We start from the raw sequence: 13,738 nt of genomic DNA on the forward strand, positions 1-13,738 counted from the left end.
ACAAATCAAAGGACAAACTAGAAGCTGTGGTAGTTTTGCAACAAAACACTGCAAAGTTCCTCTCAAGGGCAGAGCATCTTGAAGAGATATAAAGAGTTATAAAGAGTTATAAAGAACCAGAGCTCAATAGGATAACCCATAATAGAGAATTAATGTCGGCTTGTAGCTGCCTTTTTCCAAGGTACTAGTGTAGTAACAATGTTCGATTGTCAAGGAGAGCTTTAGAATATTAATGCCCTAGATAGGCACAGAAAAGAGGCTGAGGCACAGAAAGAGGCTGACAATGAATCCATTAACTGGTTGCCATAAACAGATGTGTGAATGAAGTAATGAAATGTGTGGAGATCAGTGTACAAGTCAAGTGTTCTGTCATGAATCTGTCTCACAAGTCCATCACAGCCTCACTCCATTTTTCATTTCTTCTATATATAATCAAATGTCATGGGTACACTTCAAAAATATAGAAAATCCGTCTTTGCGGCATGCTGTAACAACATGGAGGAGAAACAAGGTCATTTTCTTCAGCTGTGCAAGTAGAAAACCGTTAAAAGATACTTAAAAAATGTTCTTCAATTGATGTTGCCTGTTCCATAGTAAGGCAGACATAAGTATCTTCAACATCTGGACACACTGTCATTGTGACAGAACTTTGTTGTAACGTGCGGCAATGAATCTCTCCACTTGCTCTGATGGGTTTGTGATGCAACCAGTGTTTGGTTTATTTCAGTGTTTTCATTGTAATTAATTGCACTGGACTATTCTTTAATAACATAAATACTAAATGGTGAAAATCGAGTACAAAGATCTTAGAGATTATCAGTTTGAACAGTGAATGAGGCCCAGACAAAATACTCCACACAATAATTTAATAAAATCAACCACAGACTAGAAAAAAGAGAGCAAAGGCATTTTGTATTAAAGAAAAAAAGCTCAACTAGCAACAGGAAGTTTCACTGTAAGCTTGAATTATTACATGTTTACAGTAAATTTATAATACCTTCATGAGTCCAGTCAAGCTAAATGCTCAACACATCATTACTGTACATAACATTATTTCTGTAACGGGTCATGTTAGCCAGCTAACTTGTAGCATTCAGATGAGACAAGTGACATTCAGGTTTGACTCTTGACATGAGCACGAGTACAACCAAAATGCTTTTTTTCCATTACTAGTGGGGACGAAAGTTTCAGGATATCAGATACAGTGCAAGAAGGTGTCACCAGATGTTATGACTCACTCTAGAGCAGAAAGCACAGCAGAGCAGAAGTGTATGAATGGTCATTTGAATTAGAAAGCAGAGCTGACTGCAGCAAACACAGAAATGTTTTAGGTTTAGAAAGAAAGCACAACATAAGGCAAACACTGTGAAAAACAAGCAACAATCATGACCAATGTACAGTGTCTCTATGTGATCACATAAATATCAGTTGTCCCTCAAGTTTCTCTTAAGAGGTGACTACACTGCAAAATGTCCCTTTGCATTCACTCCAGTGCAGTAACTATCAGTAGTCTCTTCAACTGTGTCTCATACTGCACATATTTGTACTTGTCTATCATGTCCCATGAAACTGAATAAATGTACAAAGACATCTCTAGCCTGCGATCTGAACCCTTCGTACAGATCTGTCTTTGTCACAGCTGCAAAAGAAAAAAAAAAACGTGCTCAGAAGAGGAGTTCATAATTGCATGAGAGTGGCTCAGGCTGACACAAATTCATCTTTTTCAGATCTTAATATCTATATTTTAGTAAAATTAGGCAGGCAAATTAGTACTGAGCGCGTCTGTTTTACCTTGTAAACCATTAAGCATTTTTTGGGTCATGGCTCTCATCACTTTTATCTTTTCTAAGACAGTCATTACTATCAGAAGGTGTCTTTATTCAAGGCAAGAGAAAGGAAGAAACTGAGTTCATGGAATAGTTTATGGGCTATATCACATATACTTCAAACGGCAAAAGGTGACATTATCAATGTTACAGGACAGGCCTGAGTAACATGACAATAACATGTTCTAGTACATAAGAGAGGAGCTATAGAGCTATAATATTTTCAATTTTTATAGACACTAGATCTACTGGAAACCTCCCTCTGTTTAGTTATAGCTTCTTTTCTTTCTTAATTTGCCATCTGAACACATCTTTTTCCATTCGACAGGTGAAGTAATGTAAGTTAAAGTTGAAATACGCAAGTTGTGGGACTGAAATAGCAATACACACGATATCAGTCTGTCTGTTTTTACATTTCTAAATCACTCAGTCTAAAAAAAAAACCCCAAACTGATAAACAATCAAAAAAAGCAGACTTTTAGCGATGTAAAATTATGAATCACACAATGGTTATGGGTATTAGCTAAACCAGGAGGTTGGGTTTAGGCATGTATATATTTTAAAATTATTATTTTTAAGACTGAGTCTCCAGGCAGTAATAAAGTTTAAAAGGGCTATGAGTTATTGATAAAATTAGAATCTAAAAGAGTCTTAAATCTCTGTTAATAATTACTGACTACTGTGTTTTTGGATGTACAGTATATATGTACTTATGGATGAGAGTCATGTGGGTGTAGTGTTGTAGCAATGCAAAAGAATTGCAGCGGCAAAGAGAACAAAATTTGAAAGCACAAAAAAGTTAGAGTGAGGAATAACGTAGCTCTAAAAACGTTAACAGCACCATGCTTCAAACAATCCCACTGAAGCAGAAGTAGCCATGAATAGCGTATTTCACATGTTCAGCAAAGCAGGTGAAACAAAGAGAAATTTGGTCCAGATTTTTTTTCAAAGAGGACAAAAGACATCTGATACAAACCCAGCTGGATAATATGGCGTGTCATTTGTGTTACTTTGCTGATTACTAATCCTTTTTTTTTTTTTTTTTTTTTTTTAATAAAATCAATCCTAAAATGCTGCAAGATTTACAGTAACTGTTGAAAACCACTCCAACAAAGTCCATCACGTTTCAGCTCTTGGTGTAGTTGAACACTCAGCAGGACAAAATGGAGTCAGAAGCGTAGCAGTATAAAGGCACTGGGTTATTTCTACAAGCCAACAGAATTAAAATCCAAGAGAAATCACAACCATGTCCGCTGACCACTTGTTTTTCAAATAAATGTCCAAAAGTCTTAACAGAAAATCCAGGCAGGAAATGTAGGGCCGGCTGACCTCCAAACACCAAACAGTTTTACTGAAATCTATCAGACAGAATCCAGTGAGCATCCAGCGGAATCTGAACTTAAGAGGCAGAACCAAGTGCAAAGGTCAGTCCGTAGTGAGGGCACTGAGGGCAATCTTGTTAGCTTGTTTGCTCAACGCCCACATGGTCAAAACACACACACACACACACACAGATAAACTGCGCTCACACACTCCCTCACAAGCTCAAATATGAGAAGATAACAAAAATGAATTAAAAAAAATTAAGGTTCACAGGTAGAAAATAAATGTTGGAGGCAACAGACACAAACTGTACTTTGGGAAATACACCTTTTAGCTTTCTTGTCAAGATTTAGATGAGAAGCTCACTCTCAAGTTTGTTCATTAGATATGAAGCGACAGCCAGTGCAGTGTATTTGGTTCTTCAGCTCTGCTTGCCTATCTGTAAAAGACACCACACGCCAATTGCCTATCAGCACCTTCAAAGCTCACCAATTAACACGTTATATCTTGTTTGTTTAATCATACAAAAACCATAGAGTAAAAATGACAAGTTGTGGTTTTACACACAGTTATGTGCCAGACTATTTCTTGACCAGCAGCAGTAACTACTGGAGTCACTGCTGGTTGCCCTGCAACTTCACAGGAATGACAAGACAACAAGCTGCTAATGGGCACATTTTGTTTTTTGGACAGAGCAAAGCTACCTCTGCCTCTTTCCAGTCTTCCAGTCGAAGCTGAGCTAAGTGTAGCTTCATATTTAATGTACAGACACGAGAGTGGCATGGGTATCCTAATTCCCTTCTGGACAATGCCACTGATTTCATCATGTGGGCTCTTTTCGTCAGTCCTTGTATGAGATGAATGTTATTAGTCAACAACCTTGTCAAGGTGAAGAGAGACATTAAGCAACCTTTTCTAGATAGGTATGTTCCACATAAAAAAAGAAAACCAAAAATGTCAGTCAACAAGACAAATTTTGTATGAGGCAGTAGCATCCTGAGCATGAAGGCAAGGCATAATCAACAAAAAAAGATTATACACAAGACACAAATATCCACAGTAAGCTGTTAACGAAACCTCTTTTATATTTGTTTTCAACAACACGTTCACATGTGCATAATGGTGTATCCTGCATCTTTTGGAGCACTGTGCCATCCTCACAAATTAACGCTACACGTCTGCAAGATGCTATTAGGCTCAGAAACAAGGGGGGCACACAGGCTGTCAGGATGTGAATTAGAGTCAGCAGCAGACTCTGAATAGTCGGCAACAACAACGGTGTGAAGTTTTGAGATTTGTGCCATGACCTTAATATTAACATTGTAGTCATCCCCTCATTTTTAGTTATGGTTACCCAGAGCAAAATCAGATGTTCTGGTGTCAGTCAGGAGTGGTTTGGCCTTGATCTGCCACCTAGTTTATATAATTTTTAAGTCTCCAGATATACACAAAGCACAAAGGCAAAGTACTGTATATGAACAATGATGCTTGTGTCACAGCTGCTTGTGTAAAAAAAAAAAAAAAGTAAGATGCTTACATAAAAGGGTTACATAAAGGAATGAAATCTGCCCAATACTGTAACAACAGCATCCATTCCAGATTTAGTGCACGTATACATTCACTCATCCTCACAACAACATAAAGCCACTCTTTGAAAACAACACCTCTGTGCTTGGTTCTGCTTGTTCGCTTTGATCCACGACCGGCCAGGAGGTCAAAAGGTTAAGGTCAGAGAAAGACGTAAAGTGTTTGGTTTGTTCCGTCTAAATCCATTTTATACATCAAAAATTGTACATGGGTGATGGAGATATCACAGAGTGTCTGTATGGAAGGGTGGCCTTGTTATTTAATGACCGCAGCCCTCTTAGTAGATGACCTCGTAGACTGTCGCTTTCTTATCTCCCGAGCCCGTCACAATGTACTTATCATCTATGGAGATGTCGCAGCTCAGCACTGAGGACGACTCCTTTGACTGTAAGGGGAATAAAAGATGTGTGAAAATGTAAAAAAAAAAAAAAAAGAAAGAAAAAATGTGCTTGACACTGAGAAAAAGCCAAAAGGGATGAAGGCCGTCTGTGTGACAGACAGGTGTTTGAACAGAAGACTTGATATGATTTGTCTTTTATTTTCAAGACCCTGATGAAGGCTTCTGGCTTAAATATTTGTGTTCTTGATGAATAGTAGTGTCCCAGAATGAAAGCTGAATGTGTGGTTACACTTTTACTTTTTAAGGTTTCTGATTCTGGTTAGGCTCTGGGTCTCTGTAAAGCGCTTTGAGACAATTTTGATTGTGGAAGGTGCTATATAAATAAAATTGAATTGAATTGATTTTGCTGTATTCAGCTCCCCCAGTTATGTGTACACCCTTACCAACTTTCCAATCTGTAATTAAACATTTAACTTTTTTTTTAATTGAATTTCTTTCCCAGCTTACAATCAGTGAGTAGAAAGGTGTTTGATATCTTGCTTAGAGATATTTCCATAAAATCTGTATTTGGCCTCTCAGTTGCCTGTTACACATGTTTATGTTCTTGTTCTATGTTCTTCCACACTTACCTGGAATATGCTGGCTCCATATGGGGTTCTCCATGCATTGAGCAGATTGTCTTTTCCTGTGCTCACAAACCACTTCCCTGCAGAGGATGGCAAACCACATTAGACCATCATCAAAAAAAAAAAAAAAGCATTTACAGCAGATTTTAAGCATTTCACTCAACAGTGATGCTAATGGATACAGATGCTAATGGACACTGACATATTAAAGCAGAATTATTATCTGGTTCCAAGGTCCGGCTGTTAATTCATTATTGTACTGTACTTTAGTACCTCAGTTATGGCAAGTAGATCATTTATATATAATGAAATGAAACTACACTTGCCATACATTTTGAAGAGCCAAATCATAGTGAGTAATAATGACTTATTATTTAAGAATACTTCTATCCAGGATACATTAGCTTCTGAAATTTAAGAAACTATGGAGATAAGTTAACAGACAGACACACCCTGAGATTCTCAGTGCAGTGACAGTTGTAGCAGAGTAGAAAACGTTGCATGTTGCGTTGAAAAAAAAAAAACATGACTATTAAAATCAGAGACAGAAGGAGGCTCTGGGGTTGAACCAAGAGAACCAGGGTGGAGTGTCTCAAATATACCTTGCGGGTGTGTAAAATGATTACAAAACAATGTTTTAAAATCCTCAAGCAGTGCTGCAACCCCAGCTTCTCATTTTAATCACTAGAGGGCGGATTTCTCCAGACTGAGCATGATAAATACGACAGCAGAATAACATGATCAAACACTAACAGTATGGACAGTACTTGTGTATTTTATGACTAAACTTTCTGTCAGATTTTAACAACTAGAAAACTCTAATTTTTTTTTTCAAAACCTTTGACTGATTTCACATTCATTATCTACAACAAAAGGGTGGCTTCAAAATTAAACAACTAGCTTGATGCACTTGCACCATTCATTTATACTGTAATGCTCTAATCATATTTGTGTTTTTATATCAGTCTCCTACACAAACCTACAAAACGTTGTCACATTTCCACATCCCTTGCTTGCCATGTAGCAACATAAACCTGCTACAAATTGTAATTTTCTCTGGTGCATAATATCACTCAGTAGTGAACTTAATGTAAAAGCAAGTCATCAACAGTCCTCATCAATTCACACATAATTTGATCAACAAGTAGCCAATTTCCCCAAGACTTGGTTCATGCATTCATTTCCTTCGATAATACTGTTTATCTTAATAGATTTGGTCATTCTTACCACAGTGAGCAAATCTGAGTGAGAGCACACAGCTTTCATGCAGGTGGAGCTGGTACTTGTCAGGTTTGGTGACATGCAGGACCTCCACATTACTGTTCTCCATCCCTACTGCCAGCCACTCTCCCGTTGGACAGTATCCCAGAGAGAAGATCTGTGACCAAGCCCAACAGTTATGGTTATGCCTCTTATAGTTTATATACATATACTACACCATCTCCTATATTAGTCTAGGAATGTTTGAGTGCACAAAGAATTTTCTTGTCTGTGGGGGCGGGCACTGAAATTAACATATCTACTGTATGAATATTGGCAAATGCCCACTGGATGCTTTTCTACACCATCATACATATTTCAGTCCCTGACATACTAATCTGTCAAAACAGATGGCTGTCTCACTTTCTGAAATCATATGCAACAATCTGTCCTGCAGGACTGTTGGAAAAAAGCAAAGGAATGAGGTGGGTGAATGATTCAGTCAATTCCCCATTGTTAAACAATTCTCTACAAAATTTCTTTCACATGATTAAAACCAAAAAACATACAGGGCATACATAAACATGATGGTTTGATAAAGCTGGTAAATAGAAATCTTTTTTTTTTGGCTAATACCTGTGATGTGAAGCTGTTTTTGGAGGTTTGAAAAGATATTATTGGAAAGCATGTGCTTTGAATCGGCTGTGTCTCTCCCTGTCTGCCCTGCCCTCTCTGAGCTCTCTTTAATGCACACTCACCTCCTCCTGTGCACACTGAGATTGTGAAATGGCTCTTTTCAGGAAAATTGCTGTAATGGTCTATTATTGCTGCTCTTCTCCTCACCTTAAAAAAAAAAAACCTAAATTCTAACTGCCAGTATTATTAGTGTTAAAGGCATTTGAGGACAGACCAGAAAACCAGGGCTCAGTCTGGCCTTTAGTGTGGGTTAAACGCTCTGAACTGAGTTTGTAAATTACTGCAATAAATCAAAGTCTAAGAGTGTAATCACACAAACTGCAAATAGCTGTGACTTGTCCTGTGACGCACGACTTTCATCAATCTGTGCATTTTAGTTTAATCACAAAATGGCAATAAAAACTAAATAAAGCTGTACAAAACGAAACCCTGTGGTCACATTACTTGCACCTGCAATCTACTGGTGGGACTGAACAAATCCTGCAACAACAAACAACAACAACAACACAACAACAACATGCCATAAAACAGGTAGTTTAAGTTAAGATAAATTATGTTATAATTGTACATTTAATAGGGTTAAAAGTGTGTGTTTGTGTGTGTGGAGTGTCCTGTGTACCTGGGAGGTGAAGTCATGCTGTTGCAGCTGCCGTCCCTCTCTTAGGTCCCAGGACCGGACAGTGTTATCCAGGCCTCCAGTCCACAGCTTGGTCCCATCATTAGAGATATCTATACAGCTGGCCCCATCGGTGTGACCCTGGAACTGCCTGCAGAAAAACACAGAGTCAGACAAACCCATATCCAACAACAGAGTGTTCATCAAATCAAAGAACGCATATGAATATCTGTAGCTTGTCTTAAAGAGAGGAGATGCTCTTGAAATGGCAAAAGGAAAGGAAGTGTCTTTACAGTTTTACTATGCAGGCCACAGGTTGCAAGATAAGAATACACAGAAATACACCCCGAGTACAGAGCATAGACAGATGATCAGTGACTGAGCGATAACCACACCTTCTGCCAGCAACAGGAGCCCTTATCAGTGATGCTGTGAGATGATTAAGTGGCTGGCTGAATTTAAAACCTACACACTTTCTGGCATACATCACACATGGATAAGAAACACTAGTGTAAGGATGCAAGGACCACAGTGGCCCACACCAACACTGTAGTAATTAATTACAGTAAGTAATTATATCATCAATCAACTTCCAAATTAAAATATTATAGACTGTGGGGTCTGTGGAAGATGGTCACATTTGTCAAGTTTGTAGGTTTACCTGTTTACCTCAGAGATTAAGAACAGGATTCAAGGAAGAGTTGTTTTTCTCATTACAGCTGCAAATCCAAACAGGTACCAAGTCAGCTAAGAGATAACTTTTGTGACAGACATTTTAACTCTGAAATGTGTTTTATTCATTTCATTTTCATCTATTTTTATTTTTTAGAAGGAAAAACAGAACAACAATAAAAAAAAAAAAACTACCAGCCTGACTCAGAAAAAAGCTGGTTTGCGGCAGGTTTCCTGTTGTTCCACACAATGAGAACAAAGAGGAATAAAAAAGCAAGAAGATGTAAAAGTGTAATAACTTACACAAAAGTATTATTCATGTATAAACAACGATTTGAGTTTTGATTTCTAGCAGTTAATCCTTTTTTCCAGTTTATGGCAACAGCTCAAGGCTCTTTGTTGCACATACAAAACACAATGTTTCATCTCAGCTTTGCACAAATGAAACTTGCTTGACTGATTATTTGATTGACTGATTTGATTGCTGAATTTGGAAAAATTACTTTGGCGTTTCAAGTGTATGTTTTCCTTAAGTTACGCAGACGTCACAGTGTATAATTGTTTGTCTTGCAGTAAGGTATGGCAGAATCAACTTTACTGTGATGCATTAGTGTAAGTATCAGATTGTGACTGTACTATGATCCCTACCCACACACACACACACCACACTCCCCGCTCCATACCTAACCAGAGTCTGGTTGTGAAGATCCCAGACAGCTATGTTTCCGTCGGAGCAGCAGGAAAAGCAGACCTTTGAGTCAGGGCTGATGGCCAGAGCGTAGCACGCAGGTGCTGACGAAGTTAGCTCTGCTTTTATCCGTGGAGTTGGTGTGGCCAAATCCCAGATTGACAGAGTACTCGCCTCGCCCCCGACAATGAGAGTCCGCCCGTCAGGAAGCAGTCGACAGGAACGGATGTAGTTATCTCTGTTCTGATGTGACAGACACACACAAGTGCTTTTCACTGTTGTTAAAAACGACAAATGCATAAACTAGTTGCTGGAAGCGTTAACTGCAGGTTGAACAATGAGAAATGCGTTGTATTTTCACCATATATGATGTTACATTGCAGTTTCATGTATGTAAGGGTCATTGTAGCTCACTCACAAGGCAGTCCAGCTGGGATACAGGGGTCTTGTTGCCCGGGTGACTGATGTCCCACACCTTGACGCAGCCCTTGCCTCCGGTGTAGACATGACGCGTCGGGTTACTGATGGTGACAGCACACACCACCTCCCCGTGGCTGAGAGTATTGATCTGTCGTGCGTGGCGCGGGATGCCAGGGCCGATCAGTGCATCCGGAGGGAAAGGCACAGGCTGCATTTGTCCATCAGCGCTCACGTGAAAGGAGTAGGCTCTGAAGGAAAGAAAAGGAACACAGAGAGGGATAAAGGATGGCGAGTAAATAAATGTTAATTTTGTGAACTTCCTTAGTGTAATTCTGACATTTGAGAATGAGGAGAGGAAACGTACGGTTTTCCCCCAGGGATGCCCGACAGGCTGGGAGGAAGGCCAGGGACACGTATGTGGTGGTGAGGATCAAATCCCACCTAAAGCGCATGAGAGGGTGACAAAGTTTAGAAGCAATTCAACAATACACAACTAATAAAGCAGCTAGAATTGAAATGATATCATAACAGAAGTGATTAATGTGTCTGTCTGTCACAGAGAAGTAAATCTGGTTGGTTGAAAAGTAGAAAGGTTTTTATACATTAAAGTTACATACAGTACACATAACTGTTGTTCCAGCAGCACTTAAATGATTGTGTTTCAGTGTAAATCAGATTCTATGTTTCACATCTAAAAAAAAAAGCCAAATTTAGCCTGGTTTTAATCTTGATATGTGGACGTTTATCTGCAAATCACACTACCTGATGAGATAATGCTACGCTCAGGGCACATTTTTCCATTTGTTTGCCATCTGAGGGTAGTTTTTCATTTCCTCTGATCACACACGGGGCATCAACAGTTGCAAATTCAGTCGTGAAAAATCACATCTTTCATTTTCCCAAATGAAACATCACATTATTGTGAACTAACTTGCCCTGTATAAGTTGTTACTGGCATTTTTTAAAAAACAAACTGTAATGTTTATTTTGGGCTTTGACTGAGTATGTAGGTATTAATGGTTACATATACAGAATTCGTGTGTTTGTGTGTATTCGAGTACCACTTGTGTACGTCCGTAAGCTGCAACTGCAGCAGCAGCCACCGCGCTCATCTGCGGGGAGATGTTATGCAGGCCGGTGTAGGCTGCACCCGCTCCACTAAGCTCTCCGTTCATGCCCGGGTGAGGAACCATACCGAACGGCCCAGGGTACGAGCAGGGTACTGCCAATGGCGTACGAAGACCAGGGGCTACGAGACAAAACACTGTCTGAGGTTAGAGTACCTACGTTATTTGTGTTGTGTTGTTTTAAAGAGGATTAATTTAAGATTTTCACCCCCACCATTCTCCTCTGTGCCCTTATTGAAGGATAACAAGTCGCAGACCTACTGCTGATGCAGCTTAAGCCAATCTACATCTACGTCTACTTTAAGATATATTATATTGTGTGCATAGGAAATTATATTCTCAATACAATCTATGAACAACACATGGCATTACTTGTTACATGGCCTTAAAAAGGTCTTTAACTCAGAGAGCCTATAAATTCAGGCCATGTTCTTGCATGCAGATGTTTTAACTGCACAAAGCAGCGGAAATCATGCAACACTCACCCAGTGTCTCGACACCTGTCGGTTTACCAGGTGCAGACCTCAGGCCGGGGGTGGAGGTGCTGCTGGGTGTTGGAGCATCCGAGCGGGACGTTGGGGTGCTGGACTTGGACACAGGTGTTGTGGATTTCTCATTCTATAAAAAGCAAAGTGATCAAAAGTTTCGAACACTAATCTAAACAGAGACTTCCGATGCAGCAGAGATCTCTTTCCATTGCGGTTTTAGAGCTAAACAACACAAACAGCTGCATCCACATTTAATAGCAGAGCAGACGCACTTAATAATACAAACACCAATGATGCTTTGACTGAGTTCATCACTCATAAAATTGATATTCTATAAAAAAATTTGTTACGTTTTCTGCATGTGATACAATATAATCCAGGATTTTTCACCTACGTGTCGCCCTTTATTTACATTTGACTTATAATTTATGGTCATCAAGAATTTTCCATTTTAAATACCAAACCTTCATTCTGTTCCAATGATTAGTTACAATTTTTACATTTTTCTAATGCCTAAATATAGAAAACTACCCTGAGAACTGATGAAAAAGAAGATCAGAAGGCTATAATTACCCAAATGACTCACCAAATTAATCTCTTTGGACTTGGATGAAGGTGTGCTGCTGGAGGAGGCAATGGAGGAAGGGCTCAGTGGAGCATCCTTCTTCAACAGACGACTTTTGTCCAATCCATTCTCCCGAGGAGAGTGGGCAGGACTTCCTCGAGGAGACACTGGATCCTTCGGTGGGTGAGCAGAGACGAAAATTAGATTTTTTTTTTTTTTAATGCAAAAGATGCCATGCTGTTAAAATGTTTTGTACCTCATTGGAGACATCCACCACCAAGTTGTCATCGCTCTTCTCTCCATCACTTTCCTGGCATGAACACACAGGAGAAGCATACTTTTACTTCTTTTCTCTGTGGTGAGATTTGTCTAAATTACACTGTAAATTACACAAAATCATATCCAAGTGTGTAGAGAAACTGCCCAGCCTGCCTATTGTTTCATTTTGGATAAAATAATGTCCACTTGCTAATATTTCACAGCAAAAAAAAATCATCCGCCTACATTAATTGTCTATAAAAACACAGATAATCCGTGCATTACCCAATACAACACCCTGTTAATCTGATATTAAATAAAATTATGCAAGTGGTAATGAGGGTTTTGATAAAATCAAGCATTTAATTAAGGTTATGAAAGAGGAGCATAAACTATTTTTATTCATTCCTCTGTCAATTTTCATGTGTTATTTTTTAACATTTGTTAGATAAAATAGTCAAAATGGCTCCAATGTCAAACGTTCACAGCGTTCAGTAATTTCAATACACAGTACAAGAACAGTGCTGTCTGTCAGGATGCCTGGATTACACTGAGTTTTATAATACAAAGTTGGAACTCTAAACTCTCTAAAATTGTGAATATTTCAGTTTAAACTCAATTTTGACAAAAAGTGTAGTTAATGCAGTTATAGCAGGACAGGGGCGATGCAGTCACACGAGAACCAAATAATTAATTTCCCCCTTTCCCTAATGTTTCTTTCAGAAAAACTGATGTTTAAATAATAAATCTTCTCTTCAACTCAGAAAAGACGAACTTCACCATCTTCACTCACATAGCGTGTGGAGGCCAACTCCTTATCATCTGTCTTCTGTTTCTTGCCATCGGAGGAGTAATCGCTTGAACTCCGGTGCTTATCTCCGGTCCGGAAACTGGCCGAGGGAGACACAGATGAGCTCTGGAAGAAACAAGAAACGTAAACTTAAAGGGAGCTGAAGAAAACATACTTATTTGTTCTAAAACACATCCGCTATGAACTGGACAGAACTCATCGTATAATAGTGGGGAAAACATGGTACAGAAAATTGTCTAAAAATATATGACATTTTATTGAGTTGAAGGCAGAAAACTAAAAGAAGAATAATTCAAAACCTGCTGAAATAATGAGCAGCTTAGACTGAGACATACAGTATATCTACATATATTTTATTGTGGACTGCGTGAACCGGCCTAAACGGACAATAGAACTTGTGGGTCGACTTAATAGTTTAAAAAGTCCTCCAATGGATTCCCAAGGCAAAACAAGCTGCTAAAGACCTTGATAGATTGAGTAAAATGGCTTATCTTA

At 38.9% G+C, this 13,738-nt stretch overlaps 1 protein-coding gene across 3 annotated transcripts in view; it reads right to left on the bottom strand.

Moving 5' to 3' along the window:
* Positions 1-852: 852 nt before the first annotated feature.
* LOC121184530 (transducin-like enhancer protein 4) overlaps positions 853-13,738 on the bottom strand; it is a 36,198-nt gene continuing 23,312 nt past the window's right edge. For all 3 annotated transcript variants that reach the window (XM_041042260.1, XM_041042259.1, XM_041042258.1), the window contains exons 9-20: positions 13,226-13,348; positions 12,431-12,484; positions 12,196-12,348; positions 11,607-11,739; positions 11,056-11,243; positions 10,359-10,435; positions 9,993-10,242; positions 9,570-9,817; positions 8,218-8,365; positions 6,930-7,080; positions 5,706-5,782; positions 853-5,121 (exon numbers count right to left, since the gene is read on the bottom strand). In XM_041042260.1, coding sequence (XP_040898194.1) covers positions 5,014-5,121; positions 5,706-5,782; positions 6,930-7,080; positions 8,218-8,365; positions 9,570-9,817; positions 9,993-10,242; positions 10,359-10,435; positions 11,056-11,243; positions 11,607-11,739; positions 12,196-12,348; positions 12,431-12,484; positions 13,226-13,348 — 1,710 coding nt within the window. In that variant the 3' untranslated portion in view covers positions 853-5,013. The remainder of the gene's footprint in view (positions 5,122-5,705; positions 5,783-6,929; positions 7,081-8,217; positions 8,366-9,569; positions 9,818-9,992; positions 10,243-10,358; positions 10,436-11,055; positions 11,244-11,606; positions 11,740-12,195; positions 12,349-12,430; positions 12,485-13,225; positions 13,349-13,738) is intronic.

Source organism: Toxotes jaculatrix, chromosome 7, assembly GCF_017976425.1.
Source record: "Toxotes jaculatrix isolate fToxJac2 chromosome 7, fToxJac2.pri, whole genome shotgun sequence".
In the NCBI taxonomy this organism is placed as follows: Eukaryota; Metazoa; Chordata; class Actinopteri; family Toxotidae; genus Toxotes; species Toxotes jaculatrix.